At 53.0% G+C, this 18,947-nt stretch overlaps 1 protein-coding gene across 4 annotated transcripts in view; it reads left to right on the top strand.

The window, feature by feature from the left end:
- The window catches only part of PIK3C2B (phosphatidylinositol-4-phosphate 3-kinase catalytic subunit type 2 beta), a 64,962-nt gene that overhangs the window by 18,924 nt on the left and 27,091 nt on the right, over window positions 1–18,947 (top strand). The window contains exons 2-12 of one of the 4 annotated variants that reach the window (XM_036015576.1): window positions 4,294–5,310; window positions 8,229–8,329; window positions 8,969–9,123; window positions 9,415–9,535; window positions 12,439–12,526; window positions 12,666–12,745; window positions 13,129–13,192; window positions 14,588–14,734; window positions 15,360–15,393; window positions 16,278–16,473; window positions 17,523–17,645. In XM_036015576.1, coding sequence (XP_035871469.1) covers window positions 4,381–5,310; window positions 8,229–8,329; window positions 8,969–9,123; window positions 9,415–9,535; window positions 12,439–12,526; window positions 12,666–12,745; window positions 13,129–13,192; window positions 14,588–14,734; window positions 15,360–15,393; window positions 16,278–16,473; window positions 17,523–17,645 — 2,039 coding nt within the window. In that variant the 5' untranslated portion in view covers window positions 4,294–4,380. Of the gene's footprint in view, window positions 1–4,293; window positions 5,311–8,228; window positions 8,330–8,931; window positions 9,124–9,414; window positions 9,536–12,438; window positions 12,551–12,665; window positions 12,746–13,128; window positions 13,193–14,587; window positions 14,735–15,359; window positions 15,394–16,277; window positions 16,474–17,522; window positions 17,646–18,947 lie in introns of those variants that run through there. The other 3 variants (XM_028530581.2, XM_036015577.1, XM_036015578.1) reach the window with 3 other exon arrangements.

Raw genomic sequence — 18,947 nt, 5'->3', positions numbered from 1 at the left:
AGGGAAAGATTAGTAGGAGGAAGTGCTCCAAGAGGCTATTGTAATAGCCCGTGTGAGAAGAAAAGGGTTTAATTAGAACAGCAGCAGTCTTGATAGAAGGAGTAGATTTGGGAAGAGTTACCGATGAAGAGGACAGGTTGGTAGACCTTGGCATTGGACACAGGATGCGAGGAAGGAGAACTCCAGAAAGGCTGCAGGTTTCTAGTGTGGGTGATGGGTGGTGCCATCCCACAGGGGGGAACCAGAGGGAGGAGAAGGTGTCGGGAGGAAAGAAGGTGACCATTCAGTTTGGGACATTTGGGGTATGAGGAACGGGTGGGCTTATAAACCTGGGGGGAGCTACACATTTGGAATCATCAACACGTAAGTGGTGTGGATAGGAGATAGACCAGATGAAGCTGCCCAAGGAGAGTGTGCTGAGTGAACAGTGGGCTGAGAATGGCTTCCTGGGCCAACACCAGTGTTTCAGGGGGGCACAGAGGAAGAGCAGGACGAAGAAGGATGTGTAGAACAAAAAAGCTGGTGTCCAGGGAGCCAGGGGCAGAGTGTTTAAGGAGGAAGGGCATGGTCTTTGAGCCCAGTGCAACAGCCATAAGCAGGCAGGTGGACATGCCTTCGGAACTGCACGGCCTGGGTCTAGCTGCTGGGCCAGCTTTAGAGGAGTGTTAGGGGCAGAGGCCAGATGACGGTGAGTTGAAGAGTAAATGAAAAGGGAGAATTGAGAAACTGGCTGGGAAGGGAAGGAAGAACGGAGAGATTATTAGCTGGAGGACAACATGTCAAGGGGCCCTGGCCAGTGTGGCTAAGTTGGTTGGAGCATCATCCCATAACTGAAAGGTTGTGGGTTCGAATCCCGATCAGGGCACATACCTAGGTTGTAGGTTTCAGTTCTGGCCTATAGGGGGTGGGGGCACTGCAAGAGGCAACTTCATCGATGTTTCTTTCCCTCTCTGTCTTCCTTCTCCTTGCTCTAAGATCAATGAGCATGTTCTCAGGTGAGGATAAAAAAAAAAAAGCCAAGGGAAAGTGCTTGGGGAGTAGTGGTTTTCTTCTCCCACTTTCCTTTTAAAGTTAGAAGAAGCTTGAACATGTTTACGTGCCGAAGAGACAGACTGAGTTAAGGAGAAGAGGTGGAGATACAGGAGAGGGAGGGGAAATTCGTGGAGCGCCATCTGATGGACCCTGTGGAGGGGCTGACAGGAGCATAGGGGGGAAAGGGAGGCCGAATGCTTACATGGGTGACTCAGCAGGAGGGAGAGGCAGGACGCTGGGAGAGATTCCTTCCAATGACTTCAAGCTCCTTCTTCACAGAGGTGCCTGGCTGAGGTACCTCTTACTATTCCGCTTGCCCCAGCTTGGGCCCAGAATCCACAGTGGGGATCAAAAGGCTTAAACTCAGTCCGACCCTGAGCATTTACCTAGTGGCTCTCATCTAAAGCACGGGGACCTCCTTTTCCTGGGACCAGCTTTCCAGCTCTGGGCAGCTAAATTCCTGGTATCCTCATCTGGCCACCTGATTCCTTTGAATTTCAAATAGAAAGACTGCCTCTGACTCTCTGTAGATAAAAAATAATTTATAAGAAGCTTTTGAAGGGTGGAGAGACTCAAACAGGCAGAAAAATTGGCGGAGTGCTCTGTGCGCCTGAGGCTGGGCTTGGGCTAATTTGTCTTTGGGAAACTACTTCTTAAAATTCGCCGAGCCAGCCCGGGCCCTTGAGGGTCCGGTGCCTGTGCCTGGCAGATGCATGGGGTCCTGGGGTGGTGGGCGGGGCCTCAGTTAGGGGATCCCCTTGTCCCAATTCATTTTGCTTTCTCTCTCTACTTTCTTTTATTTGTTTGCTAACTCCTTTTGGATCTGATGGAACTTGCACCTAAGAATCTGTCTGAACCTTTTTCCTGTTGATGTTTTCAGTTTTCTAATCTGGAGGAAGAACATGCTTCATATATTTATTATCTGCCGGATAAGCAGTACAATAGAATGTACAATTTTTGATAATTTTTTGAAATCGTGAACTTCTTTGTTGCCGGTGCTAAGGGTCAGATGTGACTACTTCACACTTAGCCTCCCCAAGCTCATCTGAAACACATGTACAGCAGGTTCTTGAATAACATCATTTTGTTGTGACATTGATGAAAAAATAAAATCGATCCCCGCCAGGGCCACTGCCTGTGCAGAGTTTGCATGTTCTCCCCGTGTCTCCGTGGGTTTTCTTGGTGCTCCGGTTTCCTCCCACCTCCCAGGGATGTGCCCCTTAGGTGGACTGGTGTGTCTGAATTGTCCCACTCTGAGTGCATGTGGGTGTGAGGGGCCCTGCAGTGGAAGGGTGTCCTGTCCAGGGTAGGGTCCCGCCTTGCTCCCTGAGCTTCTGGGAGAGGCTCCTGTCACCCATGACCCTGAACTGGAATACGTGAGTTGGAAAATAATGATCTCACTTGTGTGGATAGCACACATTTCTTTCAATGTTTAATATTAGAAATGATTTGGGTCTTTCTTTTGAAGTTTGGTGATGTTTCTGTGACCAGAAATATGCCCTAGGAACTTAACTCTTGTTTGTATTATTGGCCTGTGGTGAAATTGGTTCTATTCTATGTTTTGTGTATAGTCACAGCTTCAAGAACCTGTCAGTAACATTGAGGAGTTACTGCACACACATAGGCCTGTTGGTTCTCAGCTTCGGCTACAGACGAGAATCTCCGGGGGCAGTGGGGGCGGGGGGTGGCTTGAAAATATTACTGCCCTACTTACACCAATGAAATCACAGTCTCTTGGGAGTGAATGAGGGGGGACTATACTTCTAAAAAGTTCCCCCAGTTTCTAACGTACAGCTAGGGTTGAGAACCGGTGGGCCAGCCTACCGTTGTTATTACAACCATTTGCTCCGTGTCTTTTTCGTGTCACGGCTTCTAAAAGAAAGGGTGCCAATAAGAGTGAATGAGGGGGGCTGCCTGCAGTTAGAGGCAGCTGGCGCGGGGCCCTGCCTTTCTGCCTGGCTTCCTGAGGGCCTAGGGGAAATCAATATTTTGGCAGAACTGTAATCCATTGGCCACCTGGGCTCACCCTTTGGAAAGCTTGTTTCATTGCTCACGTTAGCGTATTTAGGGAGGATCCTTGTGCAGCCTGTGCCACATTGTGCTGCGCTGTACTTTCCATTTACAGCTTTAATGAGGTACGATTGATGTACAGTAAACTGTACATGCTTAAAGTGTACAGTTTGAGAAGCCTTGACACGTGTGAAACCTTTGCCACAGTCTAGATAATGAACATATTCTCATGCCCCAAGGTTCATTTCTTTTCCCACCCTTCCTCAGATAACCACTGATCTGCTCTCTTACTATAGACTAGTCTTCATTTTCCAGAATTTTATATAAATGGAGTTCTACATACACATGCTCTTTTATCTGGTGTGTTTTACTTAGCATATTTTGATCTTTATCTATGATACTGTATGTGTCAATAGTTCATTCCTTTTTGTTGCTGATGAATCGTCATTTCTGTGGACATATCACATTCTTTTCATCTGTATACCTATTGGTGGGCATTTGGGTTATTCCTGGTTCTAAGATATTACATATAAGGCTGCTATGGATAGTCACGTATAAATCTTCGTGTGGATACGTGCTTTCATTTCCTTGGGCGAGACAGCTGAGTCCTACAGTAGGTGACTGTTAACCTGTTCAAGAAGCTGCCTCTTTAGAGAGGTTGTACCACTTCACATTCTCCTCCAGCAGCCTCTGAGGGCTGCCTCTAAACTGACTGACGAGCCCTTGTTTCTGTCTTCTCCTCTTGGCTGATACATCCTTCTTTCCTCTGAGTACCTGTGAGAGAGATGAGAATGGGCGTTAGAGACCGGAGGCGGAAACATGTCCAGATGAATGGGAGGGTGGACGGCTGTAATAGATACATAAGGTTGTCCTGGTATGTCTGTTTTTCCCTTATCTTTCTGTTTCTTTAAGATTGTGTTTATTTATTAGGGAGAGGGGAAGGGAGGGAGAAAGGGAGAGAAACATTGATGTGAGAGAGAAACATCGATTGGTTGCCTCCTGTATGTGCCCCAGCTGGGGACTGAACCTGCGACCCAGGCATGTGCCCTGACCAGGAATCACACCCTCGGCTCTTCATTTTGTGGAATGACGCCCAACCCACTGAGCCACATCAATCAGGGCGCTGTTTGTTTCCAAATGTTGTAGGCAATCAAGAAAGAGGCACTGGCCCAGGTGATGTCACTTAAGTCAGATTATTAATACATCTCTTTTTGTGGCTGAATCATTGATATTTTTACCCTTCACCTACAGGTGCCTGTCAGACACCATGCCACAACACTGCAGACCTGACGTTGGCAGGAAGTAGACTTCCTGGCCCCCTCCATCCCCACCCTCACCATGTCGTCCGCTCAGGGCAATGGGGAACACTGGAAGTCCCTGGAGTCGGTGGGCATCAGCCGCAAAGAGCTGGCCATGGCTGAAGCCCTGCAGATGGAGTACGATGCTCTGTCCCGGCTCCGGCACGACAAGGAGGAAAACAGAAGCAAGCAGAACCCAGACCCCTGTCTCATCAGCTGGGATGAGCCTGTCCTGGACTTCTACAGCAAGCCGGCGGGAAGGCAGAAGGACCTCAAGCTCTTACGCGGTCTCTCTGGCTCCGATCCTACCCTCAATTATAACACACTGTCCCCACAGGAAGGGCTGCCCAACCACTCTACCTCCCAGGGCTCCCCGCCTGGCCCGGTTCCCTGGCCCACAGGCTCCCTGGCTAGAGACTATCTCTACATTTTTGATGGTTCAGATGGAGGGCTCTCTTTGTCCCCAAGACCTGGGGACATAGATGGCTCTTCTAAGAAACTGTCCCCACCTCCTCTGCCTCCTCGAGTCTCTATCTGGGACACCCCTCCCCTGCCTCCCAGAAAGGGATCCCCGTCTCCCTCCAAGATCTCCCAGCCCAGTGACATCAACACTCTCTGTTTGGTTGAGCAGCCTCCAGGCAAATTGCTAGGGCCTCAGATCCTGGAGGAAGAGGGGCCGAGAGGTGGGAGCACAGGGCACCTCCGGGGGTCTGTGGACTACGACGGCATCAATGATGCGATCACACGGCTCAACTTGAAGTCAACCTATGATGCAGAGATGCTGCGGGATGCCACCAGGGGCTGGAAGGAGGGCCAGGGGCCCCTGGACTTCGGCAAGGACACTCCTGGAAAACCCGTGGCCCGGAGCAAGACCATGCCCCCTCAGGTGCCCCCCCGCACCTATGTTTCTCGCTGTGCCAACCGAAAAAATTCGACATCTGGCAAGAACCACCGGATTTCTGCTGCTTCGGTGAGGACCTTAGTGTGTTTCTTCTGTCTTCCTTCCCTCGTGTCATTCAGAAACAGAACAGTTCTTCTTTGCTCTTCCAAATCTGCTACATACTCATATCTGTACTCCTCTGCCCTCTGCTTCTGCCATTGGGCCCCTGGGTCCTGGTGAGGGAGAGGAGGAGGGACACCTAGAGACATGGGTCCTTTCCAGGGCTGAGTTTTATGTATCTCCCGGGTGCAGGTATTTCAGAATCCCAGTCCCCAGTGTGTGCCTGCTTTACGATGTGAGGGTAGAACTGGGGTTCTGGGACTCACTGTTGGCTCTGTGGCCCAATGGCCTTGTGGACAGGAGTGAGTTGCTTTTGCTTTTAGCTCTGCCAGAAATGCTGCATGGTGATGAGGCTCAGTCCTCATAGTAACCATTGTTCAGTGCTCACTGAATATCAGACCCTGGTCCAGACCCCGCAGCAGTGCTGCCTGGTGGTCCAAAGCCCACAGCCTGGTCTCTCCCATTTCAAAGCTGGTTTGTCCTCACTCTCTCTGTCTCTCTCGGCGTCTCTTGCTCCATGTGTGTGTGTCTTTCTCTGTGTCTGTCTCTCTCCTATCTCCCTCTTTCCTCTGTCTCTCTTTCCTTCTGTGTTCTCCCTGTCTCTCTTTTTCCCTCTCTCTCTCTCTCTGTTTTCCTGTGTCTACTTCTGTGTTCTCTTTCTCCCCACCTTTCTCTCTGTCCCTCTTTAATCATGGTAAAATTGCATTACCTGTAGTCCCTTTCCTAATTGTGAGCATACAGTGCAGTGGCGTGGAGTACATCCCGGGTGCTGTGTGCCCATCACTGCCACTCACCACTTTTCACGCTGAAATGTTTGGGGACAACATGTAGTATGACAACAGTGGTTTCACTTTCATCGGTTCATAATATAAAATAGAAAAGTGTTTCTGAAAAAGCACACAGTGGGTTCCAGGGTGGTTCTGATCTTTTCTTCTGGTTTAAAGAAGTACCAGCAGCATGCCCTCAGGCGGGACGGGAAGACCACTCTGTGTTTCCCCTTGGGCCCCGTAAGCCCTGGTCCTAGAAGGGTCAAGAGGCACCCTCGTGGCTGATGACTTCTGTAGGGACAGTATTCCACCTCGTTCCTTCCCTGTTTCCTCCTTATAATTGTCCAAGGGACACCGGGACTTTCCCACCTCATGGCCTAGCAATTGGAATCCTTCGAGACTCTGAAAAAGCCACGTGTCCTTCCTTCCTGTGCTGCTGTTGAGAGAGCCCCCAAAGTAGCATCAGCTCCTCAGATAAGTCATAGCTCTGGATGGAGCTCAGGGCTTTTGAGAGGCCCTGCTCTGAGAGGTGGGGCTGCTCCTGCTATTTATAGGGCAGGGAGAGTCCTGTTCCCAGTTCCCAGTTCCTCCCGCTGAGTAGGGCCTGCTCACCGGGTCCAGCCACCCTGGTAGGTGGTCACCTCTGTCACTCCCTCTCCCACTCCCTCCACTCCCCCCCTTCCCCCTTCCCTTGTGTGTCATCAGAGCTGCAAGAGGGAGCTCACTCCAGAGTCTCCTTGAAGAAGCGAGGGCAAAGCACAGAGGTCTTGCCCATTCTTAGTGGGGATATGCGGCCTTGGTCTTCCCCGCCTCAGCTCCATGCAGGGACCCATCCTCCTGGGCGGAGGGACCCCTCAGGCCCTCGGCCTGTGCCGCCACCCCGCCTTCGCCGGGCTTCCAGCCAGAGCGACCCTCCTTACCCCAGGCCTGCGGAGCCAGCTCTGGAAATGGTTGGCTCCAAGTGCCAGCTTGGTACCCCCGCTGCCAGCCTCTGCCTGGCAGACTCTCCCAGCCAGCACCGGGCGATGCCACCAGGGCCTGCCAGCAGGGCGAACGTAAGTGGCTTTGTTTTCTTATGGAGCCAGGGAGTGGCACTGGAAGGGCATGAAAATGGCCTTCAGAAGCTACTCTGTTCTCTACCCGCTGCCTTCCCCTCCTCTCTCTGACTCTCTGTCTCTCTGTTTCTGTTTCTTTGTCTGGTTCTGTTGCTCTGTCACTCTTTGCTCTCCCTTTTGTGGGTTAATTGCTGACAGTGGTACTATTGTTTTGACTGGGACACAGTCATGAACTTGGCAGAGCCAGGGCCTCACATGCCAGCTGCCCCCACTGCTGCCCTCCCCTCGCCGCACCCCCTCCCTGCTCACCCATGGGAGCAAGGCTCACAGGAGAGGGTCACTCAGCAGAAACTCTGGATATTCAAATCAGGAGCTCGGTGCTGCCCTCTGCCCAAGGGGTGGGGAGGATATAAGAATAGCCAGGGTTGGGGTGAGAAGCGAGGCACTGCTGTGTGTGCAGACCCTAGCTTTAGGCTCCCGGAAGCAGGTGTTGGCACAGGCTGTGGGCATTCTGTTCTAGCTGCAGCTTCATTGCCTTGGGGTGGCCTTGCCTGGCGGCTGTGGGCAGGCCCATCAGGTAGACACCCTCGCCTCGCATCACGCACCAGCTCCCCTACTTCCTGCTCTCGGGGCTGGGCGGCAGGACTAGCCAGAGGGCTTTTTTAGCACTCCCTGTGGGTGAGCGAAAACAGCAGTGCTGTGACTACAGGAGACAGTTTAAGGTCTTGTCTGAGAATGTATCCACCTAACCTTACTCCACCTCAAATCTCCACCTACCTGCCTGACCTGCTGCACTGAGCTTATTAGAAACTGCCCCTTGGGAAGGAGGTTTGGTTTCTGGACTCAGCCAAAGCTTCAAGTTCTCTATTTCAACTTGGCTCTTGGTCTCCTAAGATGGCAGATAAATCTATTCCAGGATTTTCCATATTGTTTGTGCCCCTTTCACCGAATATCCATTGCCTTGAAAGTCTTCACACCTAGAGTGGAATAGTGCAGCAGGTCCGAGGGCAGGGGGAAGGGGCGTCCTGAGGGCCAAGGCACTGAGACAGCTGTTCCCCTTTTAAAGGCGGTCTCTCGGCCCCATGCTGTCACCAATGGCCACGAGCTGTTTGAGGTCTCGGAGGAGAGAGATGAGGAAGTCGCTGCGTTTTGCCACATGCTGGATATGTAAGAGTTAAAGAATGGGGTTGTGGGGGCTGGGGAGGAGGTCCCCTCTTTCTAGAAAGAAAGGAGCAGCACATGTAATAAACCTCACTTCAGAGCTATGGGATGCTTCCTATAATAGGTGTCTGTAGGCTTTTTGAAATCTTAGAAGCTTCAGATTGTGAGGCCGATGTGCTACTTACCGTGCTAACGAGGCACCTTAGATGTTTCACGGATTTGACAAAAGTTATAAAGCCTCAATTTAACAGTCAAATTACCCCAACCCCTTCAGGCTCAGTGGCCCTTAGGAGCAAGTACCCCCCAGACGGAGATGGGAGTGTTATCTGGAGCTAAAACAGAAAGGAAATGGATTCAGAAAATCTTTCTGTTGCACTTAGCCTGGGGCGCTTTGTTGTCTTAGAACTATCCCTACTGCTCAGCTCCCCTTGGGAAACATTTTGTGACTGTAGCAAATGTGTCAAGGACTCGGTTTCCCAGAGCTGCTTCCCCACCACCTTCGCCCTGGACTGCAGACCTGGAGGGCAGGGCCGAGTGGGTGCAGAGGGGCCCTGGGCCTCAGGGCGGGTGGGTCCCAGCAGGCTCTTCTCGGCTGCTCTCTTCTGAAGGCAGAGCGAGGGTCCTTCTCCCTCTCTTCCTGCATAGCCTTCGGTCTGGCTCCAATATCCAAGACTACTTCCTAACTGGATATGTCTGGAGTGCTGTCACCCCAAGCCCAGAGCACCTTGGGGATGAGGTCAACCTGAAGGTGACAGTGTTGTGTGACAGCCTGCGGGAGCCACTCACTTTTACCTGCAACTGTAAGTTGAGGGGAGGAGGGTGAGCCTCCCTGAAGGTGGGTTGGGATCCTTTGGTCTCAGTTCCCACCCCACCTCGTGGCCTGCATGATGGACAGTCAGGAAGCTCCTGTGGGAGACTGGCTCTGGGGCGAGCTTCTTAGGTCCATGGTCACTTCCTTTAACCCCACACTGTTTTATCCGGTTGGTGATAGTGCTGGAGCATGCTTAGCCGGGAATGGGGATCGGGGTAGAGGCTGAGCCCCTCCTGCCCTAACCACTCCCTTCATTGCTCCCCTGCCCCACCCTGCACAGGTTCCTCCACTGTGGACTTGCTCATCTACCAGACCCTGTGCTACACCCATGATGAACTGAGGGATGTGGATGTGGGCAACTTTGTGCTGAAGCCCTGTGGGCTGGAGGAGTTCCTGCAGAAGTGAGTGAACTGGGGGACGAGCAGGGTGGGATAGGATGCAGCACCTGCCTTCTGGGTAGTAGCTTTGCCAGGGGCTTCCTAGGGGAGGTGCTGGGCTCCAGGCTCCGGGCTGCTGGCTGCCCCGCAGTCCCACAGGCAGGACTCCTGCTTTCCAGGCACACTCTCAGCCACGTTGCACTTTCCCAGGAGCTCCGTCTTCCAGCAGGGTTGGCTGGCTTCCTGAGCCAAATCTGTGGAAAGAGTTTGGAGCAGAGGTTAGGCAAAGACTAGGTCATATTTGCTTGCAGACTTCTACACGTGGAGAGATGTGGAGAGACGGAGAGACGGGTGGCGGGGGACTATGTGGGGGGTTCCCTCCTGCCCTGGATTATGTGAGGTAGCCTATAGCGAGGGGCAGGAGGAGGACTGGGCAGAAGTGCCCAGTGGAACCTAGGGGAGAAATCTCAGTTGCTCTCTCTTCCCCCTTCCCAATGCTAGCAAGCCTGTCCCCTCTGGCATGTGCTGCTGGTTAGCCTCCTCACCCAAGGCTCGCAGCCAGCCTCCTCTCCAGCCAGTGTCCTCTGCAGCAAGTGGCCTCCTTGGACAGTCAGATGTGGAGCAGTAGCTCTGGAGCTCTGGCTGGAGTGGGGGATTACACCCTTCACGTGGCAGGTGGAATCAGGCAGACAGCAGCAGATCAGGAAATAGAGACCTGCTCTCCTCCGCACGCTTCCAGTTGCCTGTTGCCCATGAAAGCAGGCCTTGGAGTGGGGATAGGAGAGGCCTGTGTCCTAGTTCTCAGGGGAGCCTATAAGTACCACTGCTTGCTCTTTCTCCTAGATCCAGGTGTAGATGAAGGACGGTTGATCTATGGCTAGAGCAGTTCTCAGCTGGTTTCTTTAGCCTGAGGGATGTCATGGGGCCTTTGTGGCTTCTGTGCCCTCTCCTGGGAAAGGAAAGGGGTAGAACCTCACATGGCACAACTCCAGGGAGTGGCGACGAGGTGTTTCCATGTGTCTGCAGTTTCCCCTGGAACACTGAGAGGGGTCCTAGATGGGAAGCACCCTCAGCAGCCTGTCACTGTCGTAAGGGGACAAGGGGCAGAGTGGGGCACATCATCGTGGCTGGTTCCGGTTCTAGCTTGCCACGTACTGGTTGCAAAACCCTGACCCTCAGTTTCTTCCGTAAATGTAGTGAGGATTAAATGTGAGGATGGCCCAGTGAGCAATCAGTAAATCTACCAGGGAAGGACCAGCCCAAAGGGAGGAATTCGTGGGGATCCGATTAGGTGGGTACTGTCCAATCTCCCTTGTGGGCCCCCCATCTATCGGTCCACAGGTGGCAGATGAGCTGTCTGGCTCTACCTTCTTGCCAAGGCCGAGGGGGAGTGTGCAGGGTGAGGTGGGACAGGACGATGGTCCTGGGGTCATGCCTCCCTTACTCCAACTAAAATGCACACATAGGAAGGCCTTCCATGCAGAAGGCGAGCAAGTCCCCAGGGGACCTGCGTCCAGGAGCCAGGTCTCCTGGATGGAGCCAGGAGCCTCCATCCAGTCTCTTCTCTTCTTTCTCACCAACAGAGAAGTCCAGACCCCTGAGCACAAGACAGCTGCCTTGGATGGGGTGGAAAGGTCCCTCTCGGGGGGTCCAGAAAGCTGCCAGCTCCCAAGGAAGCCCTGTGGTTTCCCACTGTGCCTAGCAGGGTGGCTGATGCCAGGGGGAGTGGCAGGGCCAGGATGCAGGCTGCTTTCAGATAAGAGCCCCGAGACAGTCCCAGAGGAGGGTTGGGTTTCCTGCCTCCTCCCCACCGAACCACACTCTTCCTTCCTTCCAGGGCACTCCCACCAGACCTGCCCCAGAGCCCAGTCTCTCCAGCCCTAGGTTTTGGCTGCAGCTCATACTTAGCAGGTTGGGGCCTCGCTCAGAGGCTTGGTCCCTCAGGATGTGGAGAACTCCCTTAAGTCTTAACTGAACCCTGGCTGGCTTCGGGCCAGGGCCCCTCCATTGGCTCCACACACACCCCTCCCTCCCTTTGCTCCTCTACTCTCTCCTGCATTGCTGGCCTAGACTCCCAGCTGTGCTGAGGAAGGAAGTCCCTTTCCGGCTTCTGTTCCTCAGCTGCTGGAACCCAGCCCAGGCCTGCAGTGCTAGCCTGCAGGTGAGACTCACCCTGCCTCTCTTCTGGGTTTCCTTTCTGACTGAGGTGTGATTTGGGAGGAAGGAAGAAGCTGAATCATGGAGGGACTTCCTAGGCCTCCTTCTCTGAGCTTGGGGTGAAGGTGGGGTCTCACTTGTCATGAGCAGAGGGAATGGCAAGCAGGCAGGTGTCTGCCAGGAAGTCTGTAGAGGTTTATATAGTTATTCACAATCAGGCAGGACCCCCAGAGGAAGGGAAGAAGCAGACCTTTGATGGGTGTTGGGATAACAGACCTGGAATCTTGCTGGGTGTGCTTGGCTGACCTCAGCACCCCAGTTGGTAACAGTAGAGGGTGGGACACCTAGGACCTCAGCAGGGGCACAGTGTCATTCACTGAGCTCCACACCCAAGTGTGAGTACAGGCTGACTTCCAACATGGCTTGTATCCCAAAGCCAAGAATGGGGTTTAAACACTGTCCCCTGAGAAGTCCCTCTGTTCCCCACCCCACCACAAGTCCCCACCCTGGAGTGAACCACCGATAACAATACAGGTAATAAATATCTGGGAAAGTCAGTGTTTGTACAGACTAAGGGCTTAGTATATTAGGTGGCTTTTCTTTAGACAGGCTCTACCATGACATTTCTAGGAACCAAGGTAGGGGTATAACACAGATAGCCCCCCTGGGTCACCTCCCGGTTCTCTTGTTTCTCCCTAAGGCTCAGGTCTAAACCTCCTTTCCCACCAAGTCCCCAGGATGCTAACGGTCTTGTCCCTCTGTCCCACCAGCAAGCACGCCCTGGGAAGCCATGAGTACATTCAATACTGCCGCAAGTTTGACATTGACATTCGGCTACAGTTGATGGAGCAGAAATCTGTACGCAGCGACCTGGCCCGGACGGTTCGTGGGGTAGCAGAGGGTGATACGGAACAAATACATTTAGTGGGAGTAGGGTAGGAGTGCTGGGCTGAGATGAAGGCCCCGACCCTCCCTGAATAGGGCACTTGTTACACAGGTGAACGATGACCAGAGCCCCTCCACTTTGAACTACCTCGTCCATCTGCAGGAGAGGCCAGTCAAACAGACCATCAGCAGGTGAGAGTGGTGTCATCTTGGATTTGGGCCAAGCAGGAACTCTAAGGGGACCCCAGCAGATGCCCTGTTTACCTTCCGGCCAGGGCTTCTTGCAGGTGTTGGGGGTGGAGTCAGGAGTCTCATGGGGACGGTGCCCACTCCAGGTGTGTTACATCTCTGCCCTCTAGTACTTTGCCGTCATTCTCCAGGTGAGAGGTGGCGGGATAGAAAGGACTTGCTGCTTTTCAGTCTTCATGGGACATATGGAAGGAGTGACAACTCCTTTAAACCAGAGTCAGTTTCCTGAGACCTGGAAAAAGGGAGAGAATGGGTTGGCCAGTCCATGGGGCGGGGGTCTGTCCTGACTTCTATGACTTAACTTTTCCCTGTCCCCAACTTCCTAGGCAGGCCCTGAGTCTTCTGTTTGACACTTACCACAATGAGGTGGATGCCTTCTTGCTGGCTGATGTGAGTATAGATCGTGGGCTGGGCCGGCTGCCCAAAGCTCCTCCCCACCTCTCCCCCAGTCCTCCAGGGATCAGCCCGCCCTAGAAGGGATCTGGAGAAGCTATTGAAGATTTGTCGGGAGAGTACTTCTTTTCATTCCCCTGGCTCGTGGGCAAACCAAGACTGCTGGCCGTTGGGTAGCTGGCACGTGTGTGTGCAGGGGGTTCTGCCCCTCCGTAGAAGTAGGTCAGGCACTGTGTCCTGATCCCTGTCTCTGCAGCAGGGCATCTCCAAAGCCAAGGGACATTGAGTTGTCACTCCAGCTGCTGTAGCTGAATGTGTACTGGAGCGTGTCCGGAGTCATGAATGCCCAGGAAACTGCTTTGAGGGGCTCTGAGGTTCTGGCGTCACAGATGGAATACCATGAGGAGGTGGAGGGTCCTAGAGGCAGGGAAGGGCCACAGCTCTCCTTACTTGGATTCACAGGGGTTTTTAAGCCTCAAAACCATGATAATAAACATTTGCCCCAAATGTGGTGAAACTAAAGAAATTCAGATAGGGATCTTCAAAACAATCTTTGTCTTATTGATTCAGTCCGTAGTGGCCATAGACCCTTCCCTTTTGGGGAGTTCAGCATCATATCTAGTTCAGAGCTCTCAGCAATGCCAGAATCCTTACTCTAGCAGTCTCTGCTTGAACATTTCCTGTGATGAGGGGCTAGTCCTCTGAACCCCTTTTCTGCACTTGTCTGGCCCTATGTTAGAGGCTGCTCCGGACGAGTACAAATGGGATAGTAACATATTAGTTGACAGAACAGGGTGGTAATGAGTTAATCAAGAGCTCATGGAGAGGCAGAGAGAGGGGGACTGGCCAGCGAGGGCTTTAGGAAGGAAGTTGGATTTTAGCTGGTCCATGATTTGAATGTATAGTGGTAATCAGGGCAGCACAAGTGAGGGAATTCCAAATGAGAAGACTGCAGGGGCCTAAGTGCAGAGAGGAAGGAGTGGGCGTGGCGTGCCTGGGGTAGTACCGAGATGAGATCTGTCTAAAAATTCTAGGAGGTGGTAGAGAAATAAGGCTGTGTGGACAAGTGGTACCTCAGTGTGGTCTCTGTGGCCTCCTTGCTATACCCTGTGGATGCCTCTGTGGGAGACGCCGCGCGTATTTGTGTAGTATAAGTAGGCTGTAGCTGGGGGTAAGAGGAAGCTCAGGGAGGATGGCTGAGACAGACCTGGGCAACATGGGCATGGCTCATTGAATTCAGTAGGAGTGATTATTCGCCCGTGTTGGGCGTTTGAAAATGAAGCGTGGATCCCACTAGTTTCTCCTGAGGGTCATGAGCTCACACTCCTCCCACACTGGGCGCTGGAGGCTAAGAGTGCCAGCCTGCCAGCCTCACTGTGCTTCCTCTCACAGGGGGACTTCCCACTGAAGGCTGACAGGGTGGTCCAGTCCGTTAAGGCCATCTGCAACGCCTTGGCTGCCGTGGAAACCCCCGAGATCACCAATGCTCTCAACCAGCTGCCCCCCTGTCCCTCCCGCATACAGCCTAAAATTCAGAAGGTAATGGGGCCCAGAGCACTAGCGTGGGGAAGGAAGAGAGGAATATTCACAGGCAATTGGGTAATTAGCTGTCCAGGCTCTTCTCTGCACCTCCATCTTTTATGTTTGAATAACCACAAGAGTTCTTGGGAAAGGGATGCCAAGTGTGCCCCCTCTTCCTGAGGATGAGGGTGGGCTAGGGTCCACCTCCTGGGACTGATCGCTGGGAGCTCGAACCAGCAAACGCTTTACTCACTATCACTGAGGCATTGCCTGGCAGTTTGCATCGGGATCAGAGTGCAAATCCAAAACCTCCCTGGGCCAGGAATTTCCTGACTCTCCAATGGGGACTGTGTGCTGGGCAGACAGGGCCAGCATGACAGGCACTTGGTCTGTAGTAGAGTGGCCTAAGGGTTAGCGTGTCTCATCTGGGTGGACATGATGATTTTTATCTTGGTCTGGCTCACTCTGTCCATTACACAGATCTGGTACAAACCATTACTTTGTCCTCCCTGGGGAATCTCTGCTCCTCACACTTCAGTCCAGTTTGGTCCAGAGGAGCGCAGCTGTGAAAAGCCCTTCTTCTAGCTGGGATGGAAAAGGCTGTGGCCCTGAAGTTCCCTTCCTTCTCCTTTTTCCCCAATAGGACCCCAGCGTCTTGGCTGTGAGGGAGAACCGAGGTAAGAGAACCACTCTGTCTTTCTGCGGTAGGGGCAGGTAGATACTGCTGACTCTGCCCGGATTCCTTTCCTCCCGCGGCCCTCCTGACTGCCGGGGACTGCCAGGGCGTTGTCTGTGTTTCCTTATCAGAGGCTTGGGCACATCTGGAGATCACATTTCTTTCCACACAGTGTTTTCTCACTATTTTTACTGGTTATTCCTGTGGTGTCCCTGGGAGGTGGTGATGAGTGGGTGTGAGGGTGGGGTGGGGTGGGGTGGGGTGGTGATGCAAAGTTAGCCCTGGGTTCCAGATGCAAAAACTGTCCTTTAGGGAGGTTGTGATTATTCTCAAGTGTCTCATCAGCCCTGCGTTTCCAAGTTAGGATGGGCCCGGGAGCAGGTGATAAGGAATTTTTCACTAGGATTCCTCCTTGAGTCTTTCAAGCAGAACTTTGCCCTACAAAGCCCATGTTCTGGGATTTTTGGTCAGTGATTCCCAGTCTTTTGGATTTCACTGACCAATAAAATGTTCCGAAAGTAGTATTTTGGGGATCAACATAGAAATTGTCATCTTTTATTTTGCCAAGCAATGACTTTTTTAAAGTAACCGACAATTGTGATTCCATTTCCTAAAAGAAAGGACATTTTATATTAAATAAGTTACAAGGTATAAAAGGACAGTGTTTAAAATTTAGTATCTGTCATTTGATGAGAAGCTTATTACATGCCCCTGCTTTTTTTCTCACTTCACCACAGATGGGTGCACTTTGTCATGGCTACTTAGAAATCTGACTGGCATTTGGGGACTATTTCCTAGGGTATTCCATCCTAGTCAGCACCATGGCAACAAGATGGGGCATGTTGAGGCCTCATGACTTTTCCTTCTGACCCCTTCCTTTCACAGAGAAGGTCGTGGAAGCCCTGACAGCTGCCATCTTGGACCTGGTGGAGCTGTACTGCAGCACGTTCAACGCAGACTTCCAGACAGCGGTTCACGGGAGCCACAAGCATGACCTGGTCCAGGAGGCCTGCCATTTCCCCAGGCCCCTGGCCTTCACTGTCTATGCCACTCACCGCATCCCTATCACCTGGGCTGCCAGGTGAGCCCAGGGCTGATGGCTTGCAGGGGGAAGCAGAGTTTGATTTCCAGATGGCTTCTCCCACTGCCCTACATTTAGATCTCTGGCATTGTGGTGCACAGTGGCTGAGGAGGAGAGCCAAGTGCCTGAGGGGCACAGGGGCTGGAACATCCCAGAGGAGAGAAAAGGTCTCCTAGGAGATGGTGAAGAGGCTGCCTGGGGCAGATCCTGCCATTCCCTCTTAGTGCTGGCTCAGAGCTGGCTGCACAGGCACCCCTGCCCCCCTCCCTTCCAAGGCCAGCTGATGGAGACTTGGTGACAGATGGCTGCTTCCCAGATCCAGGGCCCGCCCCACAGCCAATGACTGCACTCCCTTGCAGATGCACAAGGGGAGGGGCGGGGAGGTGGAAGATGACCCTTCTTCTGGACTGAAGTAGTGGGTGTAGAGAGGCTCCTTCATTGGGTAATCCTCAGCTCCTCTGCAGGGTCCCCAGCGTCCAAGGCCTGGGGGAACCAGCATCGGGCTCCACCTCCCCCTTCCGGACCCCTCCTGCCCCTCCCTCCCCTTCTCTCTTTGTTCCTCACTTAATGTATTCCTCTAGGCAATTGACAGAGAACAAAGGAGGCAGCCTGGGAAACCAGGGCCTTCTCTGACCTCTTCTGTCAGGCACCTGTCACAAGCCACAGGGACCCCCATGTGCTGGCATTCAAGTAGGCAGATGTCGTTTTCATCCCCTACCCTTCTCACCTGCGCATGTGCACACCCGCACACCCGACCCTGGTGGGCTGGAGCTGACTGGAAGGAGGAGGCTGCAAGGCTGGTTCCCTGTGAAGAGGGAAGGAAAACCGTGACCCAGCATGGAGCCTGAGACTGGGCAGAGGGATCCAGATTGAGTTGCCTCTCCCGGAGCACACTTCTGCAGCTTTGATCTGGCCGTCCTGTCTGTGACCCCTGTTACAGTCCCCAGAGAGCCAGAGGGTTTTTACCAAGGGAAATAGTGTTGGCACAGTTGAGGTGACTGAGAGAGGGGTTGAGCTGAGTGGCCTGACCTGCCCCCTGTCTCTTGTAGCTATGAAGACTTCTACCTCTCCTGCTCCCTCAGCCATGGCGGCAAGGAGCTGTGCAACCCTCTGCAGACCCGCAGGGCTCACTTCTCCAAGTACCTCTTTCACCTCATCATCTGGGACCAGCGGTAAGCCCTCCCTCCGGGCCCCGGCAGGAGCCAGGCCTGGTCACTAGCCCTAACCAAACAAGTCGTTCAGCATCTTGAGTCTGCACTCCCCAAACTCACAAATGAGGACAAGTGTAACTTCTACCCCTCAAGCTGTTATGAGACTCCAAAGAGAAGTGTCTGTGAAGACTCTTGGTGAACCATGAAGGGTCACATACAACGTTCGTTGTTAGTTTCACCAATAACTCACTGTTTTGATCTTGTCTCCCTTAAAAGATTTCCCTGACTTTTTCTTCCCCAAGTTTCCACAGAATAGAGAGGGGACTTACACATGGAGGAGAGAAAGTCGTCTAGAGGAAAGAGTAATGGGCTTGGAGCCACAAAAACCAGGCTGTATTTTAATCTTGTTCTGGCCTCTCTATGCCTCAGTCTCTCAAACTGTAAAGTGGGCACATTTGCTTAACTTAGAGACAGTTGTGGCATTGACAGGAGATAGATCAGTTATGAATGTGAAAACCATAAGCCCAAGATAGTATTAATTAGCATTTATCAACAGTAATCTGCTGCCAGGAAGGTAGGCGTGAGCCACACGAAGCAGGAAGGAAACGGAGGCGAGGCCGCCTGAAGCGGCTGCAGGTGTTTGCCTGGCCCGGCCTCCTGTGTGCGGCCCTCCGTCCTCACCCCAGGGAGTCAGAAAGCCCTTGTTTGCCGCCCCAGGTTCACTTCCCCATACTGACGACATCTGAGTTCTCATCTGCAGAGCAGAACTACCTACCGCTTCAGCATTTGGAGTGCATATTCGAGAGACTGAGAGGGTCCCTGGGGAGGCCAAGGTTGGGCAGGCCAAGGTTGTTGAAATAGGTCGTTGGGGGGTCAGTTTAAAGCAGGACAACTGGGGAGGCAGGCCCTTTCTCCTGTCTTCACACTTGTATGATTCTTAGTGCAACAAAGGTGTGAATCAAGTCCTGTCATGAAACAACTCCAGGCCAGGAGAGCCTCCCTAGAGGCTTCTGGAAGTTCCCCCACTCCCTTGGCATTCTCTGGCCATAGTTACTTCCGCTGCCAAGGGAAGGATGCTATACAGTGCTCCAGGCCGGGCAGACCCTGTAAAATTGGCCTTCGACCCTTTCCCCATAGAGGGTCAGAGGTATAGAAGCAGCCAGGCCTGTCCTCCCTCAGCCTGCCTGCTCTCTGGGCCTCATTCCACTCCCCGCCTGAGATTCCTGCCTGAAATCCCAAAGGGCCGGTGCCCTGCCTGGAGCCTTGCAGAAGGTGTCATCTCAGCACTGCCCGCCCAGATGCCCCAGGGGAGACCTTCGGCAC

This window comes from Phyllostomus discolor, chromosome 14 (assembly GCF_004126475.2).
Source record: "Phyllostomus discolor isolate MPI-MPIP mPhyDis1 chromosome 14, mPhyDis1.pri.v3, whole genome shotgun sequence".
Taxonomy (NCBI): Eukaryota; Metazoa; Chordata; class Mammalia; order Chiroptera; family Phyllostomidae; genus Phyllostomus; species Phyllostomus discolor.
The sequence above is the reverse complement of the archived record's forward strand: the minus strand, read 5'-3'. Positions and strand labels throughout refer to the sequence as shown.